We start from the raw sequence: 16686 nt of genomic DNA, 5'->3' as shown, positions 1-16686 counted from the left end.
TTCATTCTGAAGGGCCCTTTGAAGTGACCAGTTTTGAGCACTTTGGTTTGGAACGACCCTTCAATATGGTGGCCATGATTGGTTTCATTCCGAAGTGCCCTTCGGAGGGCGATATATCCCATTTGGAACGCACTGCATGTGGGCCTTTGCAGGTGTCTGAATGATGTCACATCCTGTCACATGAAACTGACTGCATGACTTGATTCAAAATGGTCTCTTTATATCGTTTACTCCGAATGACATCAGTGAGATTCATTTTTCCAGACATTCTTTCTCATAACAAAGAAACAACTTCTACACATAATTTTACTACCATTTTGCACTATGTTGACATATGATGTTATAAAATCATGCCTTAATAAAAAAAATATATACATTTATTACATTTTAAGATATTTTAATCACTAATAAAATGCCTGTATGGGCCTTTGGACGGTTAAACCAAATGACCTTTTGACACTTCAAAATCTTTAAAATGCTTTTATATGCAGTAAAATATAATTACAACCTTTTGGTTTCAGTAAAAGAGATCTAGTTGTACTACCTCACATACTTTGGATGTCATATCTTTGTTTTTTATTATTATAAAGGCCTTTAGACATGTCATTTTATATATATATATATATATATATATATATAATTTTTTTTTTTTTTTTTTTTTCTACACTCATTCAAAACATTCAAAAGTGTTTCAAAGAAAGTAATACTTTTATTCAGCAAGGATACATTAAATTTATCAACATTGAAAATAAAGACATTTATAAAATTACAAAAGATTTAATTTTCAGGGAAATTCTGTTCCATTCATCTTTCTATTCATCAAAGAATTCTGGGGGCAAAAAATCACATTTCCACAAAATTATTAAACCGCTCAAACTGTTTTATAACTGTTACTGTTTTAACATTGATAATAATAAGAAATATTACTTGAGCACCAGCTCAGCATATTAAAATAATTTCTGAAGGATCGTGTGACACTGAAGACTGGAGTAATAATGCTGAAAATTCAGTTGAAAATTCATTTTTCAATTTTTACTGTATTTTGGAGCAAACAAATGTAGCCTTGGTGAGCATAGGCAAATTTTCCGACCTCAAACTTTTGAAAGGTAGTGTAGTTAATAATAAAAATATTAATATTATTATAAATATTATAATAATATTAATATTATTATTATAATTAACTACACTACCTTTCAAAAGTTTGAGGTCGGAAAATATTTAAATATTTAATTTATAATATTAAATATATTAACTATAATAGAAAAATATTTTATTATAATTATTATAATATTAATTATATATTTTTTTATAGAAATACAATTTCTGTACATTTTATTAATTCAAATTGGTACAATTTCTTATATTATTCTTTATAACATAGTACTGTATATAGCACTATAACAACACACATTTACTTAAATGCGGGTATACCATTGTTTTTAAATGAAGCCCATTATAATTATATAACAGAATAAAACTACCATAAAAGAAATTAGAATTAAGAAAAGAAAATTATTTACATTTCTTTTGCCTTTAAGGTTGTCCCCAAAATTAATTAATTAATTAATTTATTTATTTTTTCTCTGGTCTAGTTGCTTATGGGAATTTGCCTTGCAAGTATGGCAAGGTTAGAAACTGTTGACACTCCTGCACACCTTGCAGCAGTGTGAGTCTTTACACATGTAGTGTACACATGTATCCAGTTTGCTTGGATGCTTCCTGCTAAGCTCCCTAATTCAGTAGTCTTAACACTGCCAAGGGTGCACTCAAACTTTAACACTCTGAGGTCTGACGGTATCGCCGGCGATACCACCGTGGTTTTTTTCTTATCAGTGTGAAAGAGACTCAAAATACTCCGTCACTGTTGCACATACAATTAAGAGTTATACACCATTTTAATCTGTGGAATATCTTCTTTCATTTGTGTACACTCAGAGTAAAAACAGAATGTTGTGCTTTTTGTAAAATAAAGAAAACTAACATGATGCGTGATCTCTCATCTCCCTCTGAACGAACTCCAATCTGAAAGTTCTCAGAAAATGAACTCTAACTTAGTGAATACAAAAAAATAACACTTATGTATAAAAAAAGTTAAGATGTCAGGTTTTAAATCATGTAAGTCAAATTGAAAACAAACCTTCTGTGTTTATGTAATCTGTATGAAAAGAGAGCCATGTCAGAAATCTGTGATTCAGCTCATTATCCGCTAATGCGGCCACACCCACAGAATCAGCGCTATTCAGACGCAAATTCAGTCAATACATGCATTCGTCACCTCAATCGTGTATTTATTGTCTTGAAAAGTGTTTATCTGGATTGTAAAAGTCATTGGTTAGCGATCTCTAGAAGACATGCAGTTACTTCCTGTTTACTTTTCTTCTACAGACGAATTTTAGACGAGTTTTTGTTTCTTTAGCGCCCTCCTGCTGCTGTATGTATTGGAAACTCCATTCATGGAATAGCCTCTTCTTCTTTTAGATGAATTTGTGGACTAAAATTACACAGAGCGCCCTCCGACTTCAAGGATGAATTGAAAACACCAGCGCTTATAGTAATGACAATGAATATTAAATTAATATAACTCCTCTGTATAGAAAATTGACATAAGCATATGAGAATCCAATATTTCTCCAAATGTGCATGCTTTTAAACTAAAAGCCTATATTCAGACTCTTTGCATCACAGAAATACATTATATTTTAAAGTATAATATAAAACCATTACTTTATATCATGATGAGCTTGAGACATCACAGAAGGTTTTTTTCACAGCCTACCTGACTGAAATGCCTCATTAATATGCAAGTCATTTCAGCTCATTACTATCCAATTCTTTTGTCTTCTCAGGTGTAAATGGCCCATTTTCAGTGGTGATTCACGCCTCCTCGCATACTGTGTTTCTTGGCAAAAAGTGTCTTACAAAAACTAAATCAATATATTGTTTTATATGAAGGAGTAGGCAGCATAATTTTTACATAATTTTGAAGCAAAAATTCTAGTCTACAACCTCCAATACCCTAAAGTCTTATGAACACAGATTTACTATACTTTTTTTAGCCTTATTTCAGTGACTTAAGTTTTTTGTTTTTTCAATAACCACGCATAAATGTTATTCCTTCAAAAACACAAACATGTACATACATGTTCCTCACATATTATTGTAGCCTAGTTTGTGCTGAATACAGTGTAATGACACTTTTTCTATTAATATGTTTATGAACAACTGAAAAAAGCACAAATGTCAGGGCATGCCTAACAATTCCCACAATGCACTATAAAAAGCAGTGAGCATCAACTGTTCACTTAAACCATAAAAAATGGAGGATGAGTAAATATTTCATTAGGGCACTGTATTATATAACATCTACAAGGAAGATGCATGATAAACAAAACAAGTCATACTAATATGATATATATTTTCCTGATGTTATTGATATACCAATGATGTTTTAACTACACAATCATGTAATAGTAAATCGAGCCATCAGCGTTTCAATGTTTAGTAAATTAAGGCCCTTGCTAGTGCCTAAATTTGTGTCGAAAACATACTGATTCATGACTTGTTTGCTTTGTTTGTCCTCTTTTGTCTTTGCTCAGCTGTCAGATGGGATTCGCGTTTGGGATATAGGGGCGGGTCAACAACACACTCTCTTATTGGCTGATGGAGACTGTATCCAGCCAATCCTGTACTACAGTGGGCAGCAGGTGAAAGAGGTGACGGAGCAAACGGAGGAGGAGGAGGAGCAGACCGGAGAATACACACAGCAACCGGTGCTGCTGCCCTTTTGTATGAATGTGAGCAAAACTTTGTCATTATTATCATCATCATCATCATCATCATCACTTCAAATTGCTATTGTATATAATAAACTATATTCTCTGATTACTGCGTTTTGAATTGTGTACATTGATGCTGTGTTATTACTGTTATTTACATAACTTATGACTCTTTTTATTGTGTGTGTATGTGTGGTAGTTGGGCTATGTAAGCAGAGTGTGCTCAGGAGGACGGACATGTGCGGCGCTGACTGATCGTAATGTAATGGGTTTTATTGCAAGTCTGCATGAGCTGGCGGCCGCAGAGAGGAAATATTACTGCAAACTCAGCAATGTCAAGAGTCTTCTGCTCCAACCATTGCTCAAACTGGGTATGACAGTGTGTGTGTGTGTGTGTATGTGTGTGTGTGTGTGTGTGTGTGACGATAACTGTTTTGATTCTCTGATTTAGACTTTCATTAGCATATCTTCATTATAGCTCTGCACAAGCTGTACATTTACAGTCCCTTGATTTATGCAACAAGGTTATTGTTAACTAAATGTAAAACCATACAAAATATGTTACTTGAAATGAAATAAATATTAACTAAAATAAAATAAAATATAAAAAACTTATTTTGTTTCAGCTTGTTACCAAGGCACAATTTCTCATTTCCGTTTAAAGTTGAAGTACTGCAACATAATTAACTAAATAAATAAATATTAATAATTGCTCTAGACACATTTTAAAAATATAATACAAATGACAAAATACAACAAATTACTATTATTTTGAACTAAAATTAAAGTGAAAATACAAACATAAAACCTAATTCAAAATATTAACATAAACTAAAATTGTATATCAATGATACTAAACTAACACCTGTATGCAAAAATATATCTTATAATATAATATAATATAGTTATTCTTAAAATTGAGCGTTCAGAATTATCAGAAATGTTGCTCAATTTAAAAAAATAAATAAATAAATAAAGCTCAAAACAAGAAATGCTGTCCTGTGTGTTTGATTAATTATTTAGAATTTGTAGGTCTTACATTATTTTTTTATTATTATTTTTTAAGATTCTCTAAGCTCCACCCTCGGTCAGTCCACTGCAGGGCTACTGCAAAATCTGATTGGACGATTGAGTCGGCTGTCTCAGCTCACGGGTCAAAACTCTGCCTCTCTAACCTCCTTCCTGCGGCGGTCACGTGATATCCGAGGTCTTGTTATTCTTGACGACGCACATCTGTTCCTGGACACATATTCAGAGCAAGTATACTGCACACACACAATTAAAGAATCTGAAGGCATGAAGTAGTTACCTCAGCAGATGGAATAAGAGCCGTGGGCTGTTGTTCGTTACCCTGTGCTCATTAAAGGTGCTAAAGAGGATGTTTTGTTTTATACATTTTTGCAATATTACTTGAAACTGTCTTTACTAACTGATAAAAGACTATTTATTAGGTGCACTGAAAGGAATAATATTAATATACATCATCTGTGCACGAGGTAGGGCCTTAAAAACATCAGCCAATCGTTTACATTGGCCCTTTGGCTTGTCAATCACTGCCGTGACGTTCCTTGTGCGAGACGTGCGCGGCTGCGCGCTCCAGTAACTTTCCACACTCCACAGGCGCTGCATGCGATGTTTTTGTCAGGAGACAGGAGTAACAACTGCAGATTATGAGTTACCTGCGGTGAGTCCGACATAATGAATCCACTAACACGACACAGCGAATCCCGGTGATAAACACTCGTGTTCCAATACTCGTGCACGAGTTTTGGGAGGCGTTGCCTCGAAATGAGCTGTGAAGGAAGGGGGCAGTTCTTACGTATGCGCTAATTTCAAAAACTCACTAACAGTCTTTGGTTTCTCAGTCGACGAAAAGATCCTCTTTAGCACCTTTAATGAGGAGATAACATGAAATGCAGGATTTATATTGCTCTTTAGAGTGTACAGTGTAGATGTGTCACAACCATGACCATATTTAACCCATAGGATCAGACATGTTTAAATATCAATGCCTGTTCAGCGTTCATCAATTTTGTGGAAAGTGCCAGAGCACAAGACACCTGTTGAGTGCAGTCTGACCAGATAAACACAGTTAATCTTGAAATCAGATTACTGTAACCTGCTGTGTTCCTGAATTTCAGGATGTTTTCAGCATGTTATATTCTCTACAGAGCTGTACTGAATTAACTTCTAATTCAAAAGAAACATATTCTAGCATCAAACATATTTAATACTTCTAATATGATGTATAATTGAAAAAATCCTCAAATGTCTTTAATCAGACAGAACCTCAGTTGTTTAAGATGATTGTAAGTTGAGATTTTCTTTTGAAGTGTTGTCGTTATTTTTAAAAGTCGATTCAGAATCTGATATCTCTGTTCGAGGGGTTTTCTCTGTGTTGCCAAGTTTGGAGTGTGCAAGGACCTGGTAAACCTGGAAATGTCAGGGAATTTTCATTCTTTTTTTTTATTTTCTTTTTTTTATTTAAAATGTAATTAAAAACATTAAATTACATGGAGTTATTGTCTCCCAAAAGAAAGAACTGATTCTGAATTGCCTAAAACGAGTCGTTTGTAATTCCAGTCTTACTTGCGCGAACCTATGTAAGTTTGTAGGTTTGTTAAAATGTCATTTATTTCTGTGATGTCAAAAGCTGTTCTTTTCAACTTTCTATTCATCAAAGAATCCTGAAAAAAATTGTTTACACATACACCTATAGTATGGCTTGCAGGCTCCCCTTTCAATCAGGAAATATGCGTTGGAATATTATGCCACCTTTTTTCTTTGTTTCACAATACTCAATTAATGATTGTAAACTGAGGTTGGTATCTTTTGAAGAAGTATCTGTGCTGAATTTTACATAAATAAATCATAACAATCCCGTGCTATGGGCACAGCCATTGATACATTCTGCAGAAGCTTCTGCTTTTCGTATGCAGAAGTGTGATGGCCTATGGGGCACTTTAAAAATTCATGGGAATCTCTGTTTTCAGTACATTTATTCAATCAACTTGAAATTACTCTTTCTGGCTGCAGTCTCTCTATAGTCATTACAAATATTATTCTGAAATAAATGATTGTAAAGGTCATGGGAATTTATTGCACAAAAGTGTTGTATCCTCCTTCTCAAGTTGGCTCATTTTCCTAGCTGTAATAATGTCCTTATCTTTCTTATTGTGTCATGCAGGTACTGTTCTGCAGTGGGTGATCTCTTAGTCATGGGAGGATTTCAAGCCCTTGTCAAACCTTGCCAGTAAGTGGTATATGTGTGTGTTATGCCCTGTCCCAAATGCTTTCCTAAGCCTTTACTGTCCTCCGATTCCATAATATCGCAAGCAAATTATTTGCTATTGCTCATGAAGTGCTAATATTTTACAGATGCTGAAATTTACATGATTACAGATTGAATTATATCACAGTTATATAATGAATCTGTCTGGTTGTATCTGTCTGTTTGTAGTGATGTGTTTGGCAAAGGGGCAGAGGTTGTTCAGAGGTTGTCTGAATGTTCTGAAGAGGGTTTGCCCTTAGCGGACGTTCTGGCGCATCTCTTTTACCTACCCATAAAGCACCTGCATGAATATGGGCGACTGCTGCTGAAACTGGCTACCTGCTATGAGGTGGTGGGTACTTACACAATAACACTTCATTTTTGTCCATTTCAGCAAAAAACATGCACCTATTAAAATTATGTGACTTATTATTTGATTATTATTTGAGTTTTTTCCTGTTTTATTGTTACTGCATGAAACCATAATGTGCTAATGTAAAGGTAAATTGTAATGTTTTGCTGGCTCTGATTCGTCTTCACTAATACAACTGTGGTCTAAAAAAAATACTTGTTAGAACCACTTTTGGCAGAAATTAACCACAAATACATATAAAATTTAAATGTCACCTAATATGAAAAATGATAAATAAATATAATTAATTTGTATTCATTTGTTTTTTGCTTATTCAGATATGAATATATATATATATATATATATATATATATATATATATATATATATATATATATATATATATATATATATATATATATATATATATATATATATATATATATATATATATATATATATATATATATATATATATATATATATATATATATATATATATATATATATATATATATATATATATATATATACATATATACATATATACATAAACACATATACACATATACAGTACAGACCAAAAGTTTGGAACCACTAAGATTTTTAATGTTTTTAAAAGAAGTTTCATCTGCTCGCCAAGGCTACATTTATTTAATTAAAAATACAGTAAAAAACAGTAATATTGTGAAATATTATTACAATTTAAAATAACTGTTTACTATTTGAATATATTTCACAAAGTAATTTATTCCTGTGATGGCAAAGCTGAATTTTCAGCATCGTTACTCCAGTCTTCAGTGTCACATGATCCTTCAGAAATCATTCTAATATGTTGATTTGCTGCTCAAGAAACATTTATGATTATTTTCAATGTTGAAAACAGTTGTGTACGTTTTTTTTCAGGATTCCTTGATGAATAGAAAGTTCAAAAGAACAGCATTTGTCTGAAATACAAAGCTTCTGTAGCATTATACACTACCGTTCAAAAGTTTGGGGTCAGTAAGAATTTTTATTTTTATATTTTGAAAAGAAATTAAAGAAATGAATACTTTTATTCAGCAAGGATGCATTAAATCAATCAAAAGTGGCAGTAAAGACATTTATAATGTTACAAAAGATTAGATTTCAGATAAACACTGTTCTATTCATCAAATAATCCTGAAAAAAAATATTGTACACAAATATTTTGTACAATTGTACACATTAAATGTTTCTTGAGCAGCAAATCATAGCAAATTCAGCTTTGCCATCACAGGAATAAATTACTATGTGAAAAATATTCAAATAGAAAACAGTCATTTTAAATTGTAATAATATTTCACAATATTACTGGTTTTTACTGTATTTTTAATTAAATAAATGTAGCCTTGGTGAGCAGACGAAACTTCTTTTAAAAACATTAAAAATCTTAGTGGTTCCAAACTTTTTGTCTGTACTGTATATGTGTATATATATATATATATATATATATATATATATATATATATATATATATATATATATATATATCTATATATTATATATATATATATATATTATATATATATATATATATATATATATATATATATATATATATATATATATATATATATATATATATATATATATAATATATTATATATATATATATATATGTGTATGTGTGTGTGTGTGTATGTGTGTGTGTGTGTGTGTTTTATATGTATTTATCTGTTTTTTTTGCTCATTCAGATTGGTGGTGTTTCTCATTTATGACTTAAAAAAAATGATAAACCTATCGAACCTGAATAAGCATATAAATATATACATATAGATTTGCTTATTCAGGTTGGATGGGGGGGGGTTATCATTTTGTTTGTACCTGTTATGAAATATTTTATATTAGGTGATATTTTAATTTTATTTGTATTTGCGGTTAATTTCTGCGAAAAGTGGTTCTAAAAAGTATTTTTGTATATGTATGTGTGTACATGTATGTGTATGTATGTATATATATACATATATATAAATATGACCATACCAAATGATAAACTGAACCAACCTGAATAAGCAAAAAAACATAAAAAACACACATATTCAGGTTGGCTGAGTTTATCTTTTTTGTGTGTCTCATTATATTCAAAAACACAATACTGGCAGAGCTGCAGTGTCCACTGATTATCACTCAACACTCCCTCATTACATAAATCTCACTTCTGTCTCTGTATGACAGAGTTCTGTGGATTATCAGAAGCTGCAGGATGCCTGCTCAAAGTATGAATCCATGGCTCTTCATCTGAAGAAGAGGAGGAAGGAAGCTGAATACACGCTCCACTTCTGGAAGAGCTTTCCTGGAAAGATGACCGTGAGTCACCTTGCTTTTGTCTCAAGCCCTTCAAGCACTTTACATGTCAGTTTAATTCACATCAGACAGCCAGGTGCTCTTCCTGCTGAGCAGATAGTTTTATTTCAGTGTACTTGTGTAGAGAGTGGAGTAGAGAGACGACGTGGATGAAGTTGGACTGTTAATTAAGAGTTCTCCTCTCTTCTCAGGACTCTCTTCGTAAACCATCTCGTCGGCTGATCTGCGAGAGCAGTAATAAGGCTTTAACTCTTCAGAACGCAGGACGTTTTTCCGTCAACTGGTTCATGCTGTTCAACGATGCACTTGTTCACGCACAGGTTTGCCTTTTTAAATATACGTTTTACTGCCATTTCAGTTTCATTTCCGCTTTATCTCTGCCTTTTCTGTTGGTCTCATCCTTCTTTCCTTACACAATGCTTTCACTTGTTTTTTATATTTGCATATAGGGCCTGACTAACAATCTGTTTCCAATGACTGATGTTTTAGTGATGTTTATCTTTGTTTTGGTAGGGCATGGTCCCCTATAAGAGTCTTGTAAGTATGGGCTGTACGAATGAAGAGTTTCCCCATAGCATACTGTCCCCTAGTGCCCAAGGATGCACCCTACAGCTGTAGTGTTTAGTCAGTGCTTCTGTTAAAGGAATATTAACAGTTAAATAAAACTTTTATTTAATGCTTGAGGCATCCACTTAATGCAGAAAATAATCTTGACTCATCCTACAATAAAAAAGATAGAAATATAATTTAGTATAAAAATATTTCAAGTAATAAAGTTGTTTTTTTATGGGTTTACATTTAATATTGGTTAACTATTATAATAAGTCTATGGGGCAAGTCAGTTTGAAGTGAGACTTCATTTCAAGGTGGATGAATTTCTGCTTATGTGTTATCTATTTAATTCCTGTGGGTGGAGACATTTTACTCCCCTAAAAAGTACTTTGATAGTTACATCATGTTATTATCCTTTTGCAACAGTGTGGCCGTTTCATATTTTAAACTTTTTGTTGTGCTGTACAAACTCTCCATAGGCTTCCATTTGAAGCATATTACTGTACAAACTGAGGGACGAGTCAAAATGATTTTCTGTGGCCGCAGATGCTGTCAGGAAACTTGAGTGTTATTTAACTCTAAACTATTCCTTTAAAGAGAATGTAATCAATTATTATAATGTATTATTGCAATAGAGTTCAGTCTGAACCTGTAGTTTTGACAGAAATACCTGTAATGCTACCTTGTCCAAAGTTTGTTTCTGTGTGGTATAAAACTCTAGTAAGATGACAGTACATCTGGTTGGGTACATTCCAAGGCTTCCTGCTTGCAAACCCTTTGTTAAAGACATGTTACAGCATTTATGCATAATTGTACCTGTATCTGGTTGTAATTAAGGGGCATGTTGTGCTGGATGTTAAACAGTAGTCTCGTCTTAGTGAATGTATCAGTGAGTATTTGAGATGATGATCCATTATTTTTATCCCCGTTTTTTCCCCTTGACACCTCTTACAGTGTCTATATGTGTCTGTTTGTCCTTTCATCAGCATTATCCCTTTCCATCCTAAAAGAACAAAAAAAATATATATGTGAAAGAACAATATGTTCAACATTTTACATTTTAGTCAACAACCTACAACAACTGTAAGCCAATTCACAGTTGGTTTATGTTTGATATGTGCTTGTGTTAAGTTTCATTATCCTGTAGTCAAAATACACTGAATCAAAATATCACTGTTTACCAGATACAATTTAGCTTGATGCTTGTAAACAAACCCTATGAAATCTGAATTCCAAATTTCAGATATTTAAATTCTATAAATTCTTTTCATTGTCTTAATGAAAAATAAAACCCAAAAACTAAATTCATTCCTTTTAAAGTCTACAAGTGAATTTAGGCATTATACACCGCCGTTCAGAAACTTAAGGTCAGTATGTTTTTTGAAAGTATTTTAATTCCTTTATTCAGCAAGGATGCATTAAATTGATCTGTAAAGACATTTACATTGTTTAAAAAAATCTATTTCAAATGCTGTTCTTTCGAAACGTTCTATTCATCAAAGAATCTTAAAGGTGCAGTAGGTGATCAGGGAAATGTTAACGTTAGCCTGCTAGCATAGAAAGCATACAATCTCAACCTCCCTGCAAATCGCTGTCCAAGGCCACACTGTCCTCCTCCAAAACGCATGAATGCGCACAGACACACAGCTGCTCTTGGCAAAGCATCACAAGAGACAACGTTAAACTAGCTCATGTCTCAAAGCACATAACATTACATTAATAATGAACATAAACAACTTGGAGAGCTTGTACCTGACTGCTGCAGATTTATTTTTCTTGTTGATATTGTTGACATGGATACGCATATTTCTGAGTCTGAAGACGTGAACAGCTCTGGTTAGAACGTCACGGGTTGCCATCTCTTAATTACGGTAGTTATGGCGTGAACGCAGCATAAGCTCATTGTTTTGATTCAGTAGGAACTGTAAAAGGTGGCTGCTGTTTGCTTCCTGTGACTGAGGTCTGTCTGTATAAACTCTTCATAGCATAAAGGGTGACGGTATATAAAAACATGCAGGTAGGACATTGTATTATTTCATTTGGACCGAATATAATAATTTAATGAACATTTTATGATCCAATGTCTTCCACAGATTATCTATATTTATAAAAATACATTTAGACCATTTAACAAGTGATTGCTATCAGGATATGAGGAGACTTTCAACCAGTATAACAAAAAATGTTTCTGTATAGAATCACCTATTGCATCTTTAATTCTTAAAAAAAATGTAGCTTGGTTTCCACAAAAATATCAAGCAGCACAATCGTTTTCAACTGTGATAATAATAATAATAATAAGAAGAAGAATGTTTCTTGCACACCAGATCAGCATCATAGAATTTCTGAAGGATCATGGACTGGAATAATGTTAATAATTCGGCTCTGCCATTACAGGAGTAAATTATTAGTTATTTTAAATTGCACTAATATTTCAAGGTATTGCGTTTTTCCTTTATTTTTGATCAAATAAATGCAGCCTTGGTGAGACTTTTAAAAACATAGAAAATCTGGTAAACTTTTGAACAGTAGTGTAACAGTATGAAAAACGGATATTCATTTTGACATCTGACATACATGATTAAATATCCAACATATATATATACACAGATCTCCTAATATCTATTGACAACTGATATGATACTGATATATTGTGCATCACTGACCAGGAATGGAAAGCAGAATTGTTTACATTCCGAGTGCATTTATTTTCTGTATATTGTTCTTGCTTTAGTTACATTTCTTTTTTTAATCCCTCCCAGTTTTCCACTCATCACGTCTTCCCATTGGCTACTCTGTGGGTGGAGCCGATTTCTGAGGAGAACACGGGCCTGTGAGTGTGCCAGTCATGTACATTAGCATTATATAGTTGTAAAGTGTGTGTATATGTTGTTTTATAGAGTGTTGATTTGTGTTGTTTTGTGCAGATATGGTTTAAAAGTGACTTCACCTGAAGAGAGCTTCACTCTGCTGGCCTCTTCTCCAGCTGAAAAGGTAGACCCAGCTTGACTCAATATGATAATGAGCTTTTCAGAAACGTGTAGTTGGTTAAATAGTTATGTCCTGCTTCCCAGGCAAAATGGCTTCGTTCTATAAACCAGGCGGTGGAGCAGGCGCTTAGCGGACTGGGGCATGATGGGATACCGCCTTCTACAGGGGTGACACAGAGAGCAGACCCGCCCATTTCACGGACGGCATCGTACACGTTCTACAAAGACAGTCGGCTCAAAGAGGCCACGTATGAGGGCCGTTGGGTCTCAGGGAAACCCCATGGACGGTAGGCCATTGGACAGGGAATTGTGGGTGTGAAATCTTCTTAAGAGGGAAGATAATGATTGGCTATGTTTGTATTCTAGGGGCGTGGTTAAATGGCTCGATGGACGAATGTACACAGGGACATTCAAGAACGGCCTTGAAGATGGGTTAGTGGCAACTATTTTTTATGCTGGCTTTTATTTTCCATTTCTGGAAATATTTCAGCTATTGTTTTCTTTGCAGTTTTGGAGATTACATTGTGCCGAACAAAAACCTGAACAGCTGTGATCATTACCAAGGGCAGTGGAAGGATGGCAAGATGCACGGCTTTGGAACATTCAGGTTGGTGATTGTGTGTTTATTTTTGTATATTATTTTTAGTTTATTATATTTGTTAATTTTTTTTACATTAGCAACACATTATTAGTTGTTTGATAACATAGTCAAGCAAAAGGCTAATCATATTAATTACCGTTATGTGTCCGATGTTGTAAAGAGCGATACCATTGTGCTGCGTTTACTTCAGTAAGTTGACCGAGTGGATCTCTGAGCTGGCGTGAGCGAGTGGAGGCGGTGCTAATTTGCATATTCGTTGATCCGCTTATATTAAATGAGGCAAGGGAGTTACATTCAAGCTATTTTAAGGCATGAAGATTTTTTTTCACAGGAAATTTTTTTTAAATATGTCATTTTGGTGATACAATTATACAGGGGGACTTAAATATATTTTAAAATAGAATTTATTTCTGTGATGGTAAGTCTTTTGTATGAAAGCTTGTTTCCGCCACTGAATAAAAAATTAAAAAGGTAATTGTGACTTTTTATCTCACAATTCTGACTTTTTTTCTCACAATTGCGAGTTTATATCTCACAGTTCTGATAAAAGAAGTCAGAATTGCGCGATATAAACTCACAATTGTGAGATATAAAGTCAGAATTGTATCTCACAACTTTATATCTTACAATTGCGAGAAAAAAAGTTTTTAATTCACAATTGTGAGTTTATATCACGCAATTGCAAGAAAACAAGCCAGAATTTTGAGATTAAATGTCACAATTACCTTTTTTTTATTGTTTATTCTGTGGCAGAAACAAGCTTCCATACTTTTGAGATTTGATAAATCAGTGTAAAATGAATAGAAAAAAAAATTTAAATAAAAAGCATAAATATAAACTGTGTAAATCAAATTGTGATTTGATTTAATGGAAGTTCTGACAGAGTGTGTGTGTGTTTGTGTTCAGGTATGCATCTGGTGAAGTGTACGAGGGCTCGTTTCAAGATAACATGCGTCACGGTCATGGGATGTTGCGTAGTGGGAAGCTGAATTCCACCTCTCCCAGTGTCTTCATCGGCCAGTGGCAATATGACAAAAAATCTGGCTATGGAGTTTTTGATGACATCACCAGGTAAATAGACAAGGGATGAGGTCGCATAATGGTTGTGGCACTTATGTGCCTTTAGTTGGAATGTATTAAACATATTACACACATTAAAATGAGTAAATTTATGTGCACTATAATAATTGTGCTTTGTGTCAGAGGGGAGAAGTACATGGGCATGTGGCTGGATGATCAGCGGCAGGGGAACGGAGTTGTTGTTACACAATTCGGCCTGTACTATGAAGGTGCTTTTAGCAACAACAAAATGATGGTGAGATTCACATAAACACATTTGTTTTTGTTTAAAGGGATAGTTCACCCATTTATTCACCCTCTAGTTGCTCCAAACCTGTATGAATTTCTTTCTTCTGCTAAACACAAAAAAAACATTTTAAAAAAATCGGTAACCAAGTTGATGGACACCACTGACTTCTTCTGTAGTGTGAAAAAAATTGACCAGAGTATTTTTTCTTCAAAATATCTTCTTTTGTGTTTAGCAAAATAAAGAAATTCATATAGGTTTAGAACAACTTGAGGATTATGACTATATTCACAATATATAATGGCCACTTGAGCCTTGTTGCTTTTATTTAACTGTTACTGCACTATAGAAATATTATGAATACGATTTATTTATTAAAATATTTTTTTAACAAATTGAACAAAGTGCCATCTTTTCACTACAAAATATATCTCCTGTTTTTTCTCTATAGTCCCCACACATTATGATTTACTGTCTTTGAACCTAACAAAAAAAAAAAGTCAAAACCTTGACATATGCACAGAGAATAACTTTGGATGATTTCATTTTTATCTTATAATTTGTTTCTTTCCTAGGGGACTGGGGTGTTACTGTCTGAAGATGACACCACATATGAAGGGGAATTTTCAGAAGACTGGACTCTAAATGGAAAGGTGATTTATAATGCTCACAAACACTTTTGGGGTAAATTTTTTTTAAAGAAATGAATATTTTTATTGAGCAATAATACTTTAAATTGATCAAAAGTGACTGAAAAGACTTTAACATTGTTACAGATGATTTCTGTTTCAAATAAATGCTTTTTGAACTTTCTGTTCATCAAAGAATTCTGAAAAAAATTATCACAGTTTCCACAAAAAATGTTATGCAGCACAACTGTTTTTAACATTGATAATCATAAGAAATGTCTTGAGCAGCAAATCGGCATATTAGAATGATTTCTAAAGGATCACGTGTCACTGAAGACTGGAGTAATAATGCTGAAAATTCAGCTTTGCCATCACAGGAATAAATTACATTTTAAGATATATAAAAACAGAAAGCTGTTATTTTAAATTGGAACAGCTTCGCCTTTAATACGTATATTAAAATAGATAGTTGTTTTAATAATATTTCTCAATATTACTGTTTTTACTGTATTTTTTTCAAATAAATGCAACCTTTGTGAGCGTAAGAGACTTCTTTCAAAACAAATCTTACCTATTTGCAAACTTTTGAAGGTACAGTAAGCAATGAATATTTGCTAGATGTATGTTCTGTGTGTGCTGAAAAAAAAAAAAAGTTATGTTTGTACATAGTCCTGGCTGTGTAAATAGGTCGGACCAATCCACAGAGCACCAAAACACTCTTGTATCCAATCAGCAGTAGGGGGCATATATGCTCATGATGGGGGAGGAGAGAGAGTGAGCAAGAGTGATATTTGTAGAAAGACTGAGAAAGAGAGATGGCTGAGAATAAGATATTACCAAATAGGAAAAGGTCAGAAGTATATAACTGAAGGAAGAAGCTTTA

The 16686-nt window shown here is 33.3% G+C and overlaps 1 protein-coding gene across 7 annotated transcripts in view; it reads left to right on the top strand.

The window, feature by feature from the left end:
• Window positions 1–16686, top strand: part of als2b (alsin Rho guanine nucleotide exchange factor ALS2 b) — a 38184-nt gene that overhangs the window by 10900 nt on the left and 10598 nt on the right. For 5 of the 7 annotated variants that reach the window (XR_010893384.1, XM_067372732.1, XM_067372736.1 and 2 more), the window contains 16 exons: window positions 3597–3794; window positions 3976–4147; window positions 4843–5032; window positions 6964–7029; window positions 7237–7399; window positions 9597–9728; window positions 9917–10045; window positions 10239–10262; window positions 13040–13110; window positions 13205–13271; window positions 13352–13554; window positions 13634–13699; window positions 13776–13874; window positions 14775–14939; window positions 15072–15183; window positions 15750–15827. Coding sequence is in view for 6 of the 7 variants with exons in the window: in XM_067372732.1 (XP_067228833.1) it covers window positions 3597–3794; window positions 3976–4147; window positions 4843–5032; window positions 6964–7029; window positions 7237–7399; window positions 9597–9728; window positions 9917–10045; window positions 10239–10262; window positions 13040–13110; window positions 13205–13271; window positions 13352–13554; window positions 13634–13699; window positions 13776–13874; window positions 14775–14939; window positions 15072–15183; window positions 15750–15827 (1935 nt within the window). In the remaining variant the exon portion in view is untranslated. The remainder of the gene's footprint in view (window positions 1–3596; window positions 3795–3975; window positions 4148–4842; window positions 5033–6963; window positions 7030–7236; window positions 7400–9596; window positions 9729–9916; window positions 10046–10238; window positions 10263–13039; window positions 13111–13204; window positions 13272–13351; window positions 13555–13633; window positions 13700–13775; window positions 13875–14774; window positions 14940–15071; window positions 15184–15749; window positions 15828–16686) is intronic. The other 2 variants (XM_067372733.1, XM_067372737.1) reach the window with 1 other exon arrangement.

Source organism: Chanodichthys erythropterus, chromosome 21 (assembly GCF_024489055.1).
Source record: "Chanodichthys erythropterus isolate Z2021 chromosome 21, ASM2448905v1, whole genome shotgun sequence".
Taxonomy (NCBI): domain Eukaryota; kingdom Metazoa; phylum Chordata; class Actinopteri; order Cypriniformes; family Xenocyprididae; genus Chanodichthys; species Chanodichthys erythropterus.
This window is presented reverse-complemented; position numbering and strand designations above follow the sequence as displayed.